The 21,287-nt window shown below is 29.3% G+C and overlaps 1 protein-coding gene across 3 annotated transcripts; it reads left to right on the plus strand.

The window, feature by feature from the left end:
• Positions 1-7,118: 7,118 nt before the first annotated feature.
• LOC145193051 (uncharacterized) lies at positions 7,119-18,976 on the plus strand. 3 transcript variants are annotated; one of them, XM_090100703.1, is made up of 7 exons: positions 7,119-7,225; positions 13,831-13,928; positions 14,169-14,303; positions 14,425-14,529; positions 14,750-15,307; positions 15,710-15,776; positions 16,771-18,976. In XM_090100703.1, exons 2-7 carry the CDS (start codon positions 13,833-13,835, stop codon positions 18,459-18,461), a joined length of 2,652 nt encoding a protein of 883 aa, XP_089956829.1. In that variant the 5' UTR covers positions 7,119-7,225; positions 13,831-13,832; the 3' UTR covers positions 18,462-18,976. The 3 variants fall into 3 exon arrangements, with proteins under 3 accessions (XP_089956829.1, XP_089956827.1, XP_089956828.1); XM_090100701.1 differs by lacking the exon at positions 7,119-7,225 and adding an exon at positions 7,258-7,447; XM_090100702.1 differs by lacking the exon at positions 7,119-7,225 and adding an exon at positions 7,262-7,447 and having other exon boundaries at positions 14,428-14,529.
• Positions 18,977-21,287: the final 2,311 nt, after the last annotated feature.

A 21,287-nucleotide genomic window follows, 5' to 3' on the forward strand; every position in this document is an offset into this window, starting at 1 on the left:
CAAATCTCCTACTTAAAAAAGATAATGTTCGTAATATATTAACAAGATGTTTATTTATAAATTATGCAATTTAAAAAGTATATCGAAAATTATTGTGTAAATCATATTTTATTAATACTTAATAATTAAGTAACAGTTGTTAATTAAAGTTTTTTTGATAAGTACAATTTGTGTACTTTTTATTCGAACTTGTGTAATGTCAAATCCAAGATTAATGACAGCTCAATGTTGGAGGTCAAAAATCATCATTTCAAAGATTTACTAGTGAAATATAAATCCTTTTTCAGAATTGACGTCAGTTTTTCGAAAACTGAGGCTTTGGATTGCGGATTGCAACATGTCAGTTCAGTGATCTCTATTAAGATTTGTGTTTAGTCTGAGTGCAGATCAACTCTTTATTTGACGAAAAGTCTATTGAGTTTTCAGCCTGCATTTGATATCAGGATTATGATGAGTCCACTTAACTATTTCTTTGTGGATTAAACTCTCTTTTTTTCATTAACATCAAACTCTACAGATGTGACGTGAGTCCACATTATCTTTGTTTTGTTCGGGTATAAAGGTCATCTTAAAGTTATTACTTTTTTCTATTCCAATCCGTTTTGTTAGAGTTAATTCAATTTTTTAAGAAATTTATCAATGCTGCTGGTTCAAGTCTAGAAGAATGATAATAAAAAATTTATCTGATTAGTAATATTATTGTTAAATCATCAAGATAAATTAAAAAGGAAACCAATTATATTTCAAATGAAGTCAAAACTTTTCTCTATAACTCTAACGCTTGAAAATTTACCAACAATTCTCGTTTACTTTTTTAAAATCATTGCATAATTTTATTATACGTAAGCTTATTTTATTTAGCAATTGAACGGAAGTTCTGGGCGAAACCGAAATCTCAAATCTAACCGGATCCGAAACTCAACTTCGGTTCCGGTTTCAACTTAGGTTAAAACCGAGCGAAGAAAGTCCCGTATGATCATTAATAGATACTAATTTGGAAGCTTATTCACCAAACTTTTTTTTTTTTGCGTAAGTTTGGCGTAAGTTCAAACCTGTGAAAGTCGTGAAACTTGCGCAGTTGCATTTCAAAAAAAATTTTCGTAAGTTTTTTTTGCGTTCAGCCCTAAAATATCGGTATTCACCAGAAAAAAAAATTGTAACTATCTAACTTTTTCGAAACTTGCTCAGCTCAATTTATAAGCAAAGAAAGCTACGCTAGCTTTGAGCTGCCTTAACTTTTTCGAAACTTGCTCAGCTCAATTTATAAGCAAGGAAAGCTACGCTAGCTTTGAGCTGCCTTAACTTTGGCGTAACTTTAAAATCACTAAATATAGCGTTACGATGCATATGTAATTCTATTGTCAGATTGATATATCATTAAGGACCTTAACATATATAAATTACATATATTTTAATAAGGGCTAACAATAATAATAAATTTTAACAAAAAATAACTGCATCATTATGATATAACATCTTATAAAGATACAATATTATTATTAAATATATGTTCTCCTTCACAAATATTTTGTAAAAAGGTACGTGTCTTATTAAGTATCACGATCATAATTCATATCGTTATTTTTTTCTTTTTAACTACTAAAACTTAGTTTATTGAAAAAACAAAAAAAAAAAAAACAACTCGGTTGCTTTTTTGCGTAAGTTTTTGCGTAAGTTCAGCCCAACTCATGCGCAATCCTTACGGAAATGCTGCGAAATATTGCTGAATACCAAATAGTTACATGAACGTACGGTTTCCGTAGCCTAAGTTGAGCTGCGGAAGAGTTACGAAAGTTTGGTAAATACGCACTCTAATTCGTAATAACTGGATTTATTTCGTTGTAATTTAATAAATTACCATGTCAATGCTATTTAAAATTGATTATAGTCCGGTTTTTTTCCAAATAAAACACTTTAAGCTTTGCCGTTACAGCTAATGTATGTTAAGTGGAATAGTTTTTTTTTACCAAATAAACTATAGATGAATATCAACGAAACATTCGAATAAAAAATTTCTGCAATTCTTCAATTATATTTTTTTTACATATTGGAACTGTCATTTATACCAACTTATGTGTTGTTTGCTTGCTGATGATTTACTATGGGAACAAATAGAGTCTATTAACCTAAAATCAAAACTACTTCATAACGAAACAAATGTCACAACTTGCTTCAATTTTCAATTTCATTTATTCAAGTTGTTTCTTTTTTTCAAATAGAGATAAAGTGTAGATGCTCAATTTATATAACCTCGCTCAAAAGGTTGGCTCTGGACAAAAAAGTAACATTCAAAATCATTTTACATTTGATTGAGAATTGTCAAAAATTTGATGCATAGCCAGGTGCATTTTCAATTATATACAATCTCATAACTAAATGAAGTTTCAAAACAACGTCATGAGATTTTTCCAATTTTTTGCCAACCATCCAACCTTCTAATTTTATCTTACTTAAGCATCAGAAGCTTTATTTTCTCATTTAGTCAGAACCCTGTTAAATACATTTTTGCACCTGTTATATCTTTTTAATGCGTGTCAATTGAAGTTAAAAAATCACATAAGATTTTTTATAAGTCATGAGCACAATTTGTTGAATTTTTTAGAATTTAATAAATTTTTTGACCATTTTAACAACGTTGGATTACTTTATTCAGATATAGTATGCTATTATATTTGGAAAAGTAATTTTAACGTTCATTACGTTTCATTAGGTTAAACTGTTAAGTTACTGCATTAAAGCTCAAAAATGTTCATAGAAATAATTATTGCTGCTATTTACTTTTTCATTATCATCTTCGTCCTCAAACTGTCCGCAGTTGACATGGTACAGAATGGAGCACTTTTTGGGTGATTTTTTAACATTTGCACATATTGAGCAGTTTGGTGGGGGCAATTATCATGCTGGGTAATAGAATCGAACCAAATGTTCAGTTGAGACTAAAAGTTGTTGAAAGTCGGGACTAAATATTGTTGAAAGTGAACATTTTAGATGTTTTGGTAATTTTTTCATCAAACATAAAAGAGAGGATTGGTCAATTTGGTACAATTACACCATGTAACAACATTTTTGTTTATGTTAATTTTTTAATGTTTCTTACATAATTTTTGTATGCTGATTTCAGTGGTACCATTGGTTTTTCTCTATCATCAAGATTTCCTGAGAAAAAGCATAAAGTATATTTCGGAGTTTTCGTATATGTGTAATGCAATTAAAACATTATATATATATGCTGATTTTAACTATATTCGTGTGTTTATTTTCAGTTTAACTAATTACAACTGTTACATGAAGTGGTGAATATGTCTAGTAGATCCTGCAAGCTTTGTCCTGACTCATTCTGTTATGTTTGTGGTTACTATATTAGTCCAACACAAGCTAAACATAAGATTGTCAGTGGTACAAAATTCTTTACTGCATATCATGCTTATTTTGGCATGGCTATGGGAGATCAGGACAAATCGTGGGCACCACACTACAGTTGTGGTAGCTGCAGATCAACTCTGGAAGGATGGCTGCGTGGAATCCGAAAGTCAATGCCCTTTGCGATTCCGAGAATATGGAGAGAACCGACGAACCATCATGATGACTGCTTTTTCTGCATTGTTGACATTTCAAAGTATAAAAAACCGAAAGATAGGCTGACTCTAGTTTATCCAAGTACACCATCTTCTATTGGACCAGTTCCACACAGTGATGAATTGCCTGTTCCTACTCCACCTCAATCCGAAGAAGCAGCTGCATATCATTCTGAAGTAGACTCACCGGATGAACTCAATGATGACTTTGATTTCAGGGAACCGAATGATTCACCTCATTTCCCTATCCAACAAGAACTTGATGACTTAGTACGAGATTTAGGTCTCACTAAATCAAATGCAGAACTTCTGACATCACGTTTGAAAGAATGGAATTTATTAGATCCAAGCTGCAGAACCTCGAAATACCGAAAAAGACATGAAACATTCGCATACTTTTATGTAGTATCAGAATCACTGTGCTATTGTCATGACGTTCGTGGTCTTTTCAATGACATTGGTATTGTTCACAATCCTGAAGAGTGGAGATTATTCATTGACAGCTCAACAAGAAGTCTAAAGGCAGTTTTGCTCCATAACGGAAACCGATTTCCTTCGATTCCAGTAGCTCATTCCGTTCATCTAAAGGAAGACTATAAGAACGTGAAGTTGTTGCTTGAGAAAATCAACTACGACAGTTACAAGTGGGATGTATGTGGAGACTTTAAGATGCTAGCATTTCTTCTCGGTCTGCAAGGAGGATACACAAAGTACTCGTGTTTTCTTTGTTTATGGGATAGCAGGGCTGCAAACCAGCACTTCACAAGACGTGAGTGGCCAGTGAGAGAACATTTACAGCCTGGTTCGCACAATGTTATTAATCAATCTCTGATACCTGTTGAAAAGATCTTACTACCACCCCTTCACATTAAACTTGGTCTTATCAAACAATTTGTCAAAGCATTAAACCCAGATAGTGCAGCATTCCAGCATATTCGGCAGATGTTTCCAAAGGTGTCAGATGCAAAAATTTCAGCAGGTATATTCGTTGGTCCACAGATTAAAGTTATGTTGGCATGTAAGGAGCTTGAGGACAAAATGTCTGCTGTTGAAAAAGAAGCATGGACTGCATTTAGACATGTTGTTCATAGCTTTTTAGGCAACAATAAGAGTGATAACTACAAAGAGATAGTGGAAAACTTAATTGTACGGTACGCAGATATGAAATGCAGAATGTCAATAAAGCTGCATTACCTGCATTCACACTTGGAATTTTTCAGACCAAATTTGGGTGATGTGAGTGAAGAGCACGGGGAACGTTTCCATCAGGATATTCTTGCAATGGAGAAAAGATACCAGGGCAGATGGGATGCAGCTATGATGGGTGACTACATCTGGTGTTTGATACGCGATGACGAGAAACTTCATAAAAGAAAACCTCGTTCTACTGTTCACTTTTAGTGTTTTTTGAGATTGTGAGAGACTGTTACAATACAATATAATGTAACATGATTGCAAAACGATTTATATTAATTATATGTTTAATTGATTTATTTTTTTTTTACGACCAAACGATTGATGCAATAAAAAATCCAATGTCATATTCAGACTCAGCATACTCAAATTAATTAAGAAACATCAAAAAACTTTGATAAACAGAAATTTTTTTTTTTTTTGTTACATTGTGTTATTGTACATCATAATCCTAACATTTGGTACAATTATTATACATCATAATCCTAAAATTTGGTACAATTATTGTACATCATAATCCTAAAATTTGGTACAATTATTATACATCATAATCCTAAAATTTTGTACAATTATTGTACATCATAATCCTAAAATTTGGTACAATTATTATACATCATAATCCTAAAATTTGGTAAAATTATTGTACATCATAATCATAAATTTGGTACAATTATTGTACATCATAATCCTAAAACTTTTACGAGCACTTTTTTTCGGAGAATCTTGTGTGAGTCTTGTGAATCTAGTGTATGAGTACTCCCAAAAACCTGAGAGTGTTCACACAATAGACGCATATAACTTTTCAATTCATCATCCATTATTTAAAACCAAATTGATCGATTAAAGATACATTTTAGAAGAATAGAAAAACTAAATTTCATATTTCCAGAAACTTTTCCAAACAAGTACGTAGATCATATAAATAATCACAAATGGCACTCAAACAATGAAGATTTGTTAAAAATCGCTTTCACTTATTGTGCGTCCACATATACAGGAAAAATAGTTCATAATAAAAAACATCAGTACAAATCAAGTAATCTGGTTTTAAATAAACAATAAATTACTAGCCTTAACAGCTGCTTTTTTTTTTCATTGTGTTTTTATTTTATGAAATGATTGATCGAATACTTTCTTTTATATATTTTGGTAATTCATGGATGTTTGGATGATTAAAACATTAATTTACAAATTAATTTCCTTAACTGTAGAACGAAGTAAAAGCTCAAAATATAATAAATGGATCGAAAAGAAAAATCTTTTATTATATTATACTACTTACATTACTTTACATAGTGAAAAAAAAATCTTTTCTCATTGTTTTATAAAAACTTCATTTTTTACAGCAGCATTACAAATTTTGAAAGTATTTTCTATCTTCTAACTTAAGAATATTCTTTATTACAAGTTTGCTTTAAATACTGCAGTAGTCTTTATATACTAAACATTTTTTGGTGCAATTTTAAAGTAAACACATCAAATTTAAATTTGAATGAACGTCATTTACTGACAATAAGGATATTTTTATTTTCAACGAAAGAGTATTTAAAAATTAAGAAATTAGAATTTGTAGTTGTCTTTAGCAAGTAAACTGTTAAATAATAGTTTTGTTGAAATATTAAAAAATATTAAATTTACTATTATAAAATTACTATTATAAATACTATTATAAATTTATTACTATTATAAATTTACTATTATAAATTTACTATTATAAAATATTAAAACTGTTAAATAATAGTTGAATGGTCACTCGCTCCTCCAATATTAGTTTGAAATTTGTTTTTTCGTAAAATTATAATTTTTTCTAAACTAGGTCAACGTTAAAGTATGAATCACTTTAAGAACCTAAGTTTAACGTTAAAATGTTGTTTAGAAAATATTTTTCAATCAAGAAACACTTAAAACTTCCATGACAGAAAGACGAACGAGTATTTGATTATGTACTAGAGCAGCGTTTTAATAGTAAATAAATAGCAAAAAATTTTGATTTTCAACCAATTAGTTTATAGGACATCTATATAATTCATTAACTGTTCCAAAAAAAAGATGCATTTGTTACTACTTTTGATCGCACTACTATAATTTTGTCAGCAACTCTAAGCACGAACTCACACACATCGTGAGGTATTGAGCTAAACACAATTGTTTAACGTTTTACGTTGAACGCATCAGTACAACAATATTTAATTGACACAATAACATTAAATTAAACAAACAAACAGCGTTTTGAAAACTTCAATCTTCATTGTTTTTAAATCAAACTGTGTTCAAGTTTTGAACGTAATTTGATTTAACAACTTTATTTTAATTTTTAAATAGACGTTTCATGTTCTTTCCTTTAAGTCTAGGATTGGATTTATATAACTTGCAATATTCATTTCAATAGTTCAAATTTAAATTTGTTTTAATGCTTGCTTTCTACGTTATTGCAAACCAGGATGCTTAATTGAACTGTAAGTTACTAACGTTTCAATTTCATTTCTATAGTTGACCGCATTTAACATTGTACATCAAATTGTTATATCTCTGTATGCAATCTTGTGCCGTATGTTTCACGTCAATGAGGTTTTCACATTATTTTATACTCTGCTAAACCACCCATATCGTCACAACTTAATTCACGTTGTTTGTTAGAAGTTGAACTAAACCAATGTTACATTTCGACGTCTTATCAGGTAATAACTTGATTTCTTAATTTTGTATGCTTTTTTTTTTTTTTTTTTTCATCATTAAACATTTAGAAGCAAAGTTGTCATCATTATATTCTACAACGAGTAAATATAAAATAGGATGAAGTATTTCTTCCAATAAGTAATAATTGTTTTAAAACCATGACAATTTTACGTCATTGTACATACCAAATTTTTTATTTTTACCAGAGTTTTGTTAATAGTTGATTCGCAAAGTTCTTCATCGTTTTGTTCTCAATTATTCTGTGCAAAACTATATATGTTGTGTTGTTGCGTGCCTCTCGTTGTTGTAACATTCTTTTGTGGTATGGTGATGCACAATGTTCATAATTGTTCCAACTTAACCTGTTGTAATACGGCATGCTATTTTTTACATTACGTCAAAATATGTGCAAAAAAACTATATTTATATTTTTCTTTGATGTACTATTAAGCAATCAAGAAACACTAAAATATATTTATTCTATTTTAACGACCCGGAAATTAAAAACGCTACTTTACGTTTTATCCTTCAACGTTATGTTTAAAATTGCACCTCTATTTTTAAAAATTTGTTTTAAATTAAACACCGTCTGGGCTGTGAGTTGCTCCTGCCGACATCAAAATTGATGAGTTCAATAAATATTTCTATAAAATTTCTCAATTTAGTAAATTTATTAGTGACTTTAAACTACTTTATTCGAACTTTTGCAACTTTTATTGCACCATATACTTCAATTCTTTGTAGAGTGCACTTTATATAAATATTCTTTTTATATTGTATATATATCACGGTCTCATTTTTTTCCCATTTTATATTTATTATGTCTATTATTTGCGTAATTTTTATCGATGTATTTAAGCATTATATTTCTGCATAATTTATATTAAATATCTTTTTACAAAGTTATAGTTATTTTCTAAGCATAATGCCGACCTTGTTTTAAAAATATGTAGTCGTGTATTTTTTCAAAGAGATATGTGACTTGAAAGGTCACGTAAATCTTTATGCAAACATTACGCTAAATGGTTAATGCTACAATGTCTTTTAAATTTAATTAAAGATGACATTTTTCAAATGCAAAAAAAGGGATGGAAAACTTGAAAGTGTCTTTAAAAATATAGCTTAACTTTTTGTTTTTAATTTATTTCGTAACTTTGTCAACACCATTCTAATATACTTGAACAATTTGGCAAATATTTGCCAATCTTATTATTGCATTATTGACCTCGACTAATGATAAAGCAAAGTAATATCATCAAATGGTTAAATTCAAGTTTACACTTTACTCAAGTATTAAAAAAAAAAATATTAGGAAAAACATTTTTAAACAGGATTGAAATTAAATTTTTAAACAGACTGCTAATTATAATTTGCTGAATTAATCCAAAGGGTACAAAAATCTAGAAATAAGTCACCTTTTTGTAAGCAAACAATCAACTAGTTAACTGCCTAAAGTAATAAGAAAGAGCATAAATTGTTTTATTTAGAGTGTTTTTTATTCATAACATCATAACATTAAGGTTTTTATATTTAGCGGATTTGCTAGACACGTAATTTGGATTGAATTTACGTGACAAGCTACAAAAACTACAACGTTTTATTCTCATTTTTGTTTAAAAAAGTTTTCGTTGTTGCATCATACCACATGATGTTTTAGAAAAAATTTTAAAGAGAACCATATTAGATAATTTATTGGTTCAAGACTAAAATAAGTGTAACTATAGTTACAGTAAATATAAAGGTATAAAAAATGCATTTGTAATGTTATCAAGTTACTATCAATATAATATTTATAAGACTCCGACAAACTTCATATTTATTTTGTGTTTGATAAATTTATTATCTTAGTCTACATTCTTAAATAGATATAGTTTTTGCTGCCTTAGACTGGTGATAAGTTAACAAAAGCCTCAATCCAACTAAAGACTTGTAATGTCTTCCTTATACTAAGTTTAAACTTTGATACTTATTTATTTTTATCCCACTCAGCAGGTTATATTATTAGATGTCTGCATAAATTAGATCTCAGCATGAATGTTAAAAATTAGTTGCTGAAATACAAAAAGAAAAATACTAATAACTAGAAAATATATAATAAAATACGGAACATTAGGTTAGTTTCTACGTCCCTAAAAAAGTTAAAGAGTTGCAATTAAATAGCAAAAAGCGCTAAAAAAAAAAAATAAATAAAAATGGTAGAACATAAGATAAATTTGTTTGAGTAAGCATTTCATTTTATTATAGTGTGGCAGAAAGTTTATTCGAGGGCAAACTTTTTATGAGATCGGTCTAATTTTTTGACGATAAAATTGCCAAAATAAAAGATTTTTTTAAAACGTTTTCTTTTAAATAACCATTACTAAGCTTTAATTAAAGAATTAAAAAAATATGAAATAGAATTTTACAAATATATATACATAAAAGTATAAGAGCAAGATATAATCATTAAACTGGTATTACAAAAAGTAGCAATTAAACTTAAACAAATTGAATTTACTCAAAAAATCTTAATAAAAAAGTTGTAGAAATAAGTATTTAAAATAGAATCGTTTTACTTTTATGTATAATTGAGTGCGACGAATTTTCAGAAGAAACCGAAGTCGAATAGATTAAATAAATAAAAAGCAGCACAATTCGTTTCAACTTAATTGGCAGGTAATTCCCTGCCCTCGTCAGGTACCATCTATCAATAAATTCTACTAACGTTAAAAGATAATCCATTTAGTTTTTTTCATGCAGTTAACTGCCATTTCGGTATTGATATAGAATGGATTCAAACCATTACTTCAATAAGTAATTTTAAGAAATATTTATATCAATACTTTTTTTAAATCAAACGCCAAAATCTGTAAAATCATGAAATAAACAAAGCAATCAATGTTAATAATCTTGTCATCTTCTTAAAAAAAAAACTTCACGCTTTTTATAATAGTTTTTTATAAGGCAGGTTGTCACTTTTATCATTAGAAACGAATCCAGTATTTGAAAAGTAAATAGATACTTTGCCTTGCAATAGTTTTCTAAAGTTTCGTTAATGATAATTTTTAGTTATTTTCCTTGTTTTAAGCCGGAATATAGATTGCCGAACTGATAAACTCCCTTTTTTAAACATCGACATATACAATAAATACCACTCGCAACTTTCACAATTGAAAGGTAGTTAATTCCCAATTATTCTTCTTCAAATCGAAGTTTTTTTCATGTCTGCCGTAACAAAAGTTATTCTGGAATCACTCTTTTATAATTCTGCAGTTTTTAATTAAATACTGATGTTGCTTCAAGATTTAATATTGTACTTTATCATCTTATTAACATTTTAATATTTTATATATTACCATTCTATTATTTTATAACAGGAAAAACTTATTCTTTAACATCCAATAAATTTGGCACTAGGTAATGGTAAAAAAAAACAAAAAAACAACAACTCTTTAACCAGTTTTCGACAGTGAATCTTCTTGTTCAAGCTAAAAGCCATTTCCAATCATGTTTATTGTAATAAGAATGAAACATCTTAGAAAGAATTCAGTGGAATGTAATTCCAAACAATGATTAAACAAATTTAATGTATCATGATGCCAAAAAAGGTAATTTTTAAAGCGACTTTCGGTTGGGCTTAAAATATTTATCTTATGACTTAATTTAATCAGTTTTGAATTTCTTTGCTTTTATTTTATAATTAAAAAAAAAATAAATATTAAAAATAAATTGAAGAGGAGACTGAAAGCATATACAAATCGCCTAATACGAATATAATAGAAAAAGATATTCAGGTCGATACTGGGTTTAAGTAAAATTTAAAATCAATATCTCTGCATGTAAATGAAAAGGTTTTTACGAGATCTCTTGAGAATTCCTGGGGAAAATCCTTTCTCGTCCCTGAATTTTGAAGATTAAAAATGAAGGGAATTTAATTTCTAAAAGCAAGTCTTACTTTTGTTATAACAAAAAAAATTTAAAGATAAAATTTATGATGTGTAAAATTGCATCTGCAAGTTTTACTCTTTTTGTATTAAGTATATCGGTGGCCAAAAAGTAAAGACCACTCATTTTTTAGTTGGTTTCTTAATCTTTAAATTAAAATTAAGAAGATTCTAATTGACATATTAAATTTTTTTTTTTTTTAATATCTTGTTAATTAAAACATACGGATTAAAGTGGTATAATTATTTAAATCTAATTCTAATTAAATAGCGTTTAACTTATTAAAAAACTGATGAGTACTTATTAATCTTCTTTAAATAAGTTGGACAAAGTTTAACGACCACTTTCAAATCTTTAATTTGCACTTATTAAAAATAATAATCCATTATTTTTTTTACCTGTCTTAATTGCTTATTACGTTGGCTATAAAATAAAATGTCGAAACCTGAGTTTCGATATCAAATAAACATTTATTTTTTGAATTGCAATAAGGATATAAAAATATTGCAAAAATGCGTGCAAAGATCGAAGAAAAAGACAGATACGCGGCTCTTGTATTAAAAGAAGAAGGCTATAGCATCAGACAAATAGCAGAAAAGCTCGGAAGGTCTCACTCTTGCATTATTAACATAATTCAACGATACAAAGAGACCCGATCAATTAATGATCGTCGTAGGACTGGACGCAATAAAATTTCAAATGACTGTGATGTTCTCTCGTTAGTGAGATTAATTAAAGAAAACAGACAAGCAACATCTACAGACTTGTCTACGAAATGGACACTGTCAAATGGTCTGAAAGCAAGCCCTAGAACTGTGCGAAGGGTCCTCCACAATTTAAATTATTTATGGCGTGCTGCTGCAAAAAAACCACGCTTAAATGAAAAACAAAAATTTGCCAGGAAAGAGTGGTGCAAACTACATAAAAATTGGTCAACAGATCAGTGGAGCGGTGTGGTCTTTAGTGATGAAATGAACGTTGAGGTAGACAACAGAAAAGGTCGCGTAATGTTGCGTAGACTTCCAAGCGAACGGTTCGATGAATCATGCATTTTGAAACGAACAAAACAAGGCAGTGGTTCAATTGGCATTTGGGCCTGTATGAGTGCCTGTGGAGTTGGCGTTTTTCATTTATTCGATGGTAGATTCAACAAAGAAAGGTACATCGAAATTTTGGAAAACTCGCTTATTCCTAGCATTTATTTATGGTAGTTGCAAGATGGATTTATTTTCCAGCAAGATAATGCGTCGTGTTATAAAGCGCATGTTGTTAGCGATTAGTTCAATTCTAATAAAATTCAAGTGCTTCCATGGCCTGCCAATAGCCCAGACTTGAATCCAATAGAGAATTTATGGTCGTGGCTTGATCAAAAGCTTGGTAAAGAACAACTTTACAATTTGGAAGATTTGAAATCTTCTATCTCTCATCATTTGAAAAATGTGAAATCAAAATTTTAATCAAAACTTTAATGAATTCAATGCCAGAACGAGTACAAGAGTGCTTGAAAACAAATGGAGGAACAACACGTTTCTAAATTATATTTTTATTTCTTTTTGAAATATTTTTGAAACTGGTCTTAAAATTTTTTCCAATTTTTTTTCCCATTTATATTTTTTACTAGTCAGTTTTTTAGTTTTTTAACATTATTTTGTAAAAAAATTATAAATTCTTTTATAATAAATATAAAATACAATAAAAATTCTTTCTATAAATGTTTTTCTTTTTTTTGATACCTTTTTCCAAAAAAGGTTAAAAATAAAGTGGTCTTTAATTTTTGGCCACCGCTGTATACTTTTTTAAACTTGTGAGTGAAATTTGCGTGAATTTTAAACTATTACGAAAAGTAAAATAACAGGTGTTATTTTAAGTTTAAAACAGTTTCTCATGTGTGCCGAACTCTTTCATATCTTCTAAATAATTAGTTTTTTTAGATTTAAAAGTATTTCTCATACGAAGTGAACGTGGAAGAAAATTTGTTAAATATTTAGTCTTCAACTTTGAAAAAAATTCATCAGGAATAACAAACTCTATTTAAACAAGAATTTTAACAAAAAAATTCATTATTGCATGCGCATAGTAATAGATGTTTGATGAATTTTTTTAAAACACCACTGTTATTTCCCTTTAAAGTCTATGCTTATTTTCTCGCGCCTCTTAAGTAAATAATTATTTTTTTTTAAATTTTTGTATCACCTGGTTTTTACGTGGTATTGAGACAATGCCGTTTTCGTCACAACATTTCGCTTAACTCTACTTAAACGTGTTATCTGTTTCAATTTTGTGATGAAAATGTCTTTAAAAGCATATTAAAAAAATACATTTTGAAAATACATTATCTTTATTTAACAAGCGAAATATAACTTGTGTAAATTAGGATATTAATAATAAAAATAATAATTCCTAAAATTTTCCTAAGCTTCAATTAAATAAAAAAAGTTGATTTTTGTTTGTGTAAAAGTAGAAATGTCTGCTAGTGGTGGTAATGTCAATCTGGAAACAACAGTAACGAACAGGCAAGCTTACAAAGTTGAGAAGATTATAGGTGTTCACATGGGCGAAGTAAGTAAATGTGCTGTTAAATATGCGTTTAATATCTTCATACCTTTTTATAAAATTACCATTTTAAATATTATATTAGGTTAAGATATAATTTTGGGATATTATTAGTATTATGTTTATGAATTTTAAACAAAAAACCTGCATATCTACACGCAATGAGGTGGAGTATGTTTTTCTATATGGGTGAGTGTAAATCCATAATTTTCATCCATACTACTTTTATTTACAAATATCTTTTAGAGCAATGAAACATTTTATAAAGTACAGTGGTCACCAACTTGGGAGCCATTGGCAAATTTACTTGCATGTAAACATCTTATTGATGAATTTTGGAAAAGTCGCAATCCTAACTTTTTAGGAACTTCATTAAAAAATGTGGGTATTTCTTTGTTTGTGAATTGTACAAACTGGAAATAAATTTTTATTAGTAACCTTGGCATTAAATAATTTTTAAGTGATCACAAATATCTATGTAAAATTATTTTTGTTTCTATAGCAGGACTCTCCTAGTTCTACACATTCATCTATTATAAGCTTAAAAAATGGTTTCCAAACCTATGAAACAATTAATGACACACCAGTAACAACAAAAGCAGTAAAAGTAACCTCTTTTGACTCATTATGTTATGAAATTTCATAGATTTATTTAACATGTTCTTATATTTTACTTTATATAATCATGTTTTTTAATTATATATTTTATATACTTTACCTTATTCTATATATTTTACTTATACCATGTTTTTATATTTTACTTTATATACCATATATGATTATCCAGCATATTTCATAGATCTCTTTAGCTGTTGTTATTATTTTAGAATCTCTCAAAAAAAAGCTCCATTATTAGGCATCCTTTTAAACAACCAGTAAAAGATGTTTCAAAAAAATTAATAAAATCGTCCTGTTATAAAATGAAACTGAGGCTGCCTCAAATTCACACTGAAGATAGTAATACAAACTCTATTAAAGATTACTCGCATTTGAAAAATACCAAGAGTTGTAATGGTAAAAATGTAGTGCTACCTAATGATTTATTACTGCCTGCAAATATAAATAGTACAGATCGAGGCTCTGTTGAAAGGGTGCAAAATTTGAGTTCAACTGTTTCTGATGACAAAGATCAATCATTTAATTGTAATTCAAATCAGTTTTCATCAACAGATGATATGACCATACTCAGAAGGTTGAGTTTTGTAGAAAACAATGAAGTAACTTCAATTAAAAAATCTGAAAGTCATTTTGCTTCTCCAAAATCTGCTTTTATTGCAGTTACTATACCTTCCACTTCCAGCAGGAGTGATTCAGTATCTTCTACGAGGTGTGAATCAGAAGGATCTGCAAGGTATAATTCAGAAGTGCAGAGTAAATTGAAGCAGGTATGTAGCTTAATATAAGTTATTGCAATTATGTTTTAAATAAGAACACAAAGCTTTTTTTTAATTTTAAAGTTTTTCATTCAATATAATTTACAAGTAATAATAACTTTATAAATCTAATTTTACAAGTATAAATAAATTTAAAAATCTTTTAAGGCTAAACCATATAAATAAAATGTAAGTTTTTTTTAAATGAATATTATTATTAGTTTAGGGTATGTCATCAACCTGACCAAAAAAAAGTCCTGTATTTTTTTATAGGCAAAAAATCTGTTCTTATAATAAAAGGAATTTCAGTTTTCATTTACGAATAATTTAAAATTAAAAACACTCTCCTGAGATTCTAAGTTAAATTTTTTAGTTTTTTTGACCTTATTGTATTTATTACTTTATTGTTACAAGGATAATGGGAAGAAAATAATGGAAACTAAAAGTTCTGAAAGCAACTTCAGATCACAATCTTCATCAGGTAATTTTGAATTGTTCAGCAGTTATAGCTAGTAATGATTTTTACTTCTTTAAATTACAAGTCCTAACTACCATACAAACTGTAATTTATTTTATAAAAAATTGAGTGTCTGTGTGTATATATAGGAATTTTCCCTTGAGCAAATCTATATCTTAAACTCCTGAAAACACTTTATATCCTATCAATCAGATTTAACTTCTGTAAAGTATGTCAAAAGCTTGTTTTTCTTAATGTAATGAGTATTCTCTATAAAGGCACTCATTTAAAATTTAATTTTTGTATTCCAATTTTAAACTTTTTTTTTTTTTTTTTGAAAATTATAACTGAAAATTTGAAGTTTTAAAATTTGTTATTTTAGAAAATTTAAATCTCAGTAAATCTTTATGATAAACTATGATTAATCATAGAGATACTGGCATAATTAATTTATAAGATAACTGATGTAATTAATTTATGATTAATCTTTATGAGTAAACGTTTTCACTATGATAAAGCATTTGGAAATTTCACTGTGAGAATCCTTTAAAAAAACTGCTTCACTTTGACAAAATATGATTAAAAAATTACTGTTATGGCTTTAATACAAGCATTAGTTAAACTTCCGCTTGGTTAGCTGTTTCTCATAAAAACATTAAATCTGCTTCATTTTTGTTTTTATGTATGGTGTATTAAGTAAATGAATTAATTGTAACTTGTATATCAAATAATTTCATAGCCGTGGTTTACTGATCTTGTTTGAATCTTGTGTTTTCTATCTTATGGCCATGTTTTTTTTTTTTTTTTGCTTAATTTAATTACATAAGTTAAGATGGTTAATGTTGTTGAAAATGGTCTTGCTTCTCAATTGATAACTCTTTTAACGTGATATTAGTTTGAAATAAAACTTTTTTTACCGAGCCAAGTTGTTTAGATTTAATTTGTTTAAAAGATCTATTAAAAAGTTAGTTCTACCCTAACTTATATATGCATTTTTATTAAAATTGTATTTCCATAGAAGATACGAACAATTGTTCAAACAGTTTCCCTTTGAACTCCTATTCAATCCGATCTTTTGATTTTTCACCAAATTCAATGCATTCAGAACCAGCATTGCCTTCAAAGAACTTTGAAACAGGAATATTAACTGATTGCCCTGGATCTATTTCACCTTCTTCTAAGAATGCACCAGTTAACACTTCAATGATCTGTGGAAAATTACATGTTAGTGCTTCAAATGAGCCAGTTAACAAGTTTATTTATTCGTCCAATGATCAATCAAGTTTTTGCGGACTAACAAATATTTTAAAACAAGCGAAAAAAATGGATTTTAAGAGCAATGGTTCTGATGCTGAATCAGAAAGTTTTAAATCTGCTAAAGTATCTAAATTGAAAAAAGTTGTGAAGTGCCCTTTTTGTACTGATGTTGCTTACGTGGTAAATGGTGAAAAGGGTTTAACATCTTTTAATAACCATCTCTACAAAAAGCACGCTTCAGAAGAAAATGTGTCTGGTTTAGAGGACTTCATAAAATGCCCCATGTGTGTGAAGCACTATAAAAGTTTACGATCTTGTGTTACACATTTAAATTTCGCGCACTCCGTTTCTATTACTGAAAAGTCTTTGGATTCCGGTGATAGAACCAAAGGCGATGATGAAAACTCCTTAACCAAAAACTGGAATTTCACGCATCTGGAAACATCAAATAGTTCCTCTTCTTTCACAAAAGATTTGAAGCCTGTTTTATCTCTTGATCCTATCATTCCTATTAGTAGCTCATCACGAAACAATCTAGATTCCACAGAAGTTTCCCGAAAATTGTCTAATTCAGTTTTTTCTTTAAGTAGTTCACCAGCGCAACCTACATCTTTTCATAAAGAAGCAAAGGCTTGCCAAAATCTTTTGTTTCAGTGTCCTCAGTGTGGCGTAGTTCTTTCAAGTAGAAAGGAATTCTCAGAACATGTGCGTATCCATCTCGATGATTTTCCATCTAATCATACTGGTGTTTCTACACTACTAAATAAGAAAAGATTTGATTGTAACATATGTGGTTTAGCGCATTCTACTAATGCATCTTTAAAACGTCACACAAAATTGCGTCACGAAAGTTCTTTTCCTTGTAGCACTCTAATGGAGGAAACCTTCAAGTGTCCATTATGTCCAGAAGAAAGAAGAACTTACCATCACCTTTTAGTTCACTTGCAAACAAGACATTCCAAGTGGTCCCCTTTAAAAACAACTAATAACCCACGAAATGAAATTAAACGCACTATGACTACCTTGCGAAGACGAGCGATAAAATCCAAGTTACGATATTGTACATTATGCCATAAAAGTTTCACCAACAGGTTTGCCTTTTCAAGACATTATGCATTGTGTCATAAAAATTTGTCTGGTAATAAAAGTTCCTTTCGTATATTATCTAAAAGATCAAAAGTGGAAAAAGCTGTCAAGTCTGAAAAATATGTTTGTAATAAATGCTCTAGTGTTTTCACTGACAAAAAGTCTTACGCTTTTCACAAACGTAGCCATCGTTCAGATTATAGTCAGCTTGGTTTTGAATGTCTAACTTGTGCGTGGCAATCCAAATGGAGGTCTACTATATTGGGACACGTTCGCAATTTTCATCCTGAACAAAATGAGAAATCTTTTATTAATCTAAAGGATAAAGAATGTGCGCTGGATCTTCCTACAAGTTTGCCTTCATAAAACTTGGTTTGTAGAAAATACATGCGATGACTTTTATGCAAAAACAGACATCACAGTAAACGTCGTTTTACCTTAAAAGATTGTTTCATATTATAAATATATATTTTTTTTTCAAGTTTTCTGTGTTAGTACAACTTTACATATTATTGTTTAATATGCGTTTTTTGTTCGCTTTTTCTTTTAATCTTCATGGATCAGCTACTAACGGGTAAAAATTTAGTTTTTCCAATAGACTTTCTTGCTTTAAATCTTTGCAAATTTTGTTTGTGTTTCCAATCACTTTGACTGATGAATCCATCAGTATTACAGCTATAACTTTGCCTCTTAATTTTGGAATAGAAAATTTGGAGAGGAATTAAACATGCTTCGTAACTATAACTTTCTCTAAATTTTTTTTTTTCTTCTTTTTTATTGAAATTATTCTTTTCCTAATATTGCGAAACTTTTTGTCAAATATTTTTGAGAACAATATTTTTAAAATAATTTGGAAATATAATTCTTTATTTGGCTCAAAATTGTTTTGTTTTTACAACGAGAATATCTTTTCGCTGATAACAAGATTTCGGCGGATCATTAAGAAAAAGAGTTCTTGTGACGATCTCATCAAAAACAAAAGGTTTTCCTTTTTACACTTGAATGCACTCTTATCTGTTAAAATCTTTTGTTTGTTTTGTAAATGATAGCTTTTAACGACAAATCTCATCGAATCGTCGTTATCTCTGTTGTCAATAACGTTATCTTTGTTGTCAATAACGTCGTCTGGTCTAAAAAATCAAGTGGTTTGAAACAAGTTTAGTTATTATATACGCTCTACAAAATATTTGAATCATTCTGAGGATTGTCGATGGAGAAGACTTCCTATTTAAGGTTGTGGTAACTGCTTCAATCCTACTTAATTTTTTCCTCCATTTGGTGCATCTGTTTTATGTAAAAAGTGCAACGTTACATACATCCAAGTAAAATTCAAATTACATTTGAAAATCCTGATTCCATTCTTCTCTCTCTCTCTCTCTCTCTCTCTCTCTCTCTCTCTCTCTCTCTCTCTCTCTCTCTCTCTCTCTCTCTTACTCTCGGATTTCCTACATAAATGCTTTTTAAACTTGCATTTCATACAGTTGTGTTGGTATCTATCGTAATTTAAAGTTTATTAAAGTTTATGCAGAGCAGCAAGAAAAATGGCTTCTGTTGCAATTTCGACTAAAGAATCAAAATATTATTTAGCGCAATAATGAAATTATTAAAATCTTAGATCGTGCGAGTTTTTTTTGCAAACTGAAAGACTTTACCAAGGCAAAAAAAATGGTTTCTAACGTTATAGGCGCTGATATTTACTCATTGGCTGTACAAACTCATTAGGCTGAAAAATTTTATCAAACCTAAAATCTATTATATATTCCAAATAAACAGCTTGTTCTGCGAGTTACGTCATTATCAGAGTCAATTTTTAATTCTTAAGCTCATCTTAATCCAACTGACTAATTTAAATCCGTTTAAACACAATTTCTTAATGTACTTCGTCAAATTCATCATCCAGTTCTTAACTAGCAGAAGTTGATATGTATATTTTCGCACAAAAATTGTTCTTGGATTTGTTCTGTATCAATGCCTTAACAAACTTATCGATTTTTCTGTTAATGAAAGTGTTTTTGACATCATTTTTTTTATATTTATACTTGGCATCTTCATAAAGTATGTTAAATTCAAACTTTACTTTGAAACTGTTTTTGAATGTTACGTACAGATAACGCTATGAAAGAAGTTTTTATTTTTGTTTTGTCTTTTGGTTGAACGCATGTTTTCCTAACCCGTTTTGCCGAAAATAAATAAAATATTGCTGTTGTTCCACAAAAACTTTGTTTCTATGACCGGAACAACGATGTTTTGAAACTAGTGAGTATTCGAGAAAGTTCTCGATTTGTGTTGAATACTGAGCATTCTTCTAGAAAATTCCAAAACTGTTGGAATTGTCCAGTAGGTTCGAGATATTTCCAGTGTACTTAAAAACTTTCAAGAAACTTCCAGAACTTTCTAGAACGTTATCGAACTGTCTAAAATTAGTACACAAGTATAAAAGCACAGGTGACTCGAAACAACATTTCAGTTCTTGTTTTTTGTGAATAAAGGAATGAAGAAATATATTTCCCGAATTAACCTTGTTTACTTCCCTCTTCAACAGTCGTGACATTAAGGCACACTATTACAGAGAAGACTGGCCACAATCGATCGTGTTCTCTGTGGGTAAGAGCAATATGAAGTGAGAGGCGTTGATAAAACCTCAGAAACTGCTTATGTCACCACTGCACACCAAGTTAGGCCTCACAATTTTTCATTGCTCTTGACAAGAAGTTGGCACCTGTTAAGTACTTCCAAGATCTTTTTCCGAAGCTGTCCTAGGCTATGATTAGAGCTGGTACCTTCGTAAGACCACAGATAAAAAAGGTCATGAATTTGACAAGTTCGCCTAGCTCCTGAAATGAATGAGAAAACAGCTAAGAACAGCTTTGTCGGAGTTGTTCATGGCTTCCTGGGTAATTACAAGGTCTGAAAACTGTGTAAAGTGGAATCAGATTCTCATAAAGAGTTATGCTAAAATGGTATTATTTCACTGGAAGTCCATATCCTCGACACTCATCTCGATAAATTCAAGGAAAACATGGAAGCTTACTCAGTGGAGCTAAACCAGCGCGTTTATCAATATATATCCAACTTTGAACATCGTTATCATGGAAAGTACAACGAAATCATGATGGGAGACTACATTTGAGGACTACTTTATTAAAGCGATTTACAGTACACTTGCAAATCCAAAAAATCTTCTAATTTCTG

This window comes from Hydra viridissima, unplaced genomic scaffold, assembly GCF_058129835.1.
Source record: "Hydra viridissima isolate aposymbiotic clone 2 unplaced genomic scaffold, HvirCarnegie_v1 scaffold_10, whole genome shotgun sequence".
Classification (NCBI taxonomy): domain Eukaryota; kingdom Metazoa; phylum Cnidaria; class Hydrozoa; order Anthoathecata; family Hydridae; genus Hydra; species Hydra viridissima.

What these genes read in the sequence shown, in the direction of transcription:
- LOC145193051 (XM_090100701.1), top strand. Translation starts at nt 7,423, where the DNA reads ATGTTACATTTCGACGTCTTATCAG. An exon ending in TAGGTGTTCACATGGGCGAA is followed by an intron (nt 13,929 to 14,168) that starts GTAAGTAAATGT and finishes AATATCTTTTAG; the next exon opens with AGCAATGAAACATTTTATAA. An exon ending in TGCAGAGTAAATTGAAGCAG is followed by an intron (nt 15,308 to 15,709) that starts GTATGTAGCTTA and finishes TATTGTTACAAG; the next exon opens with GATAATGGGAAGAAAATAAT.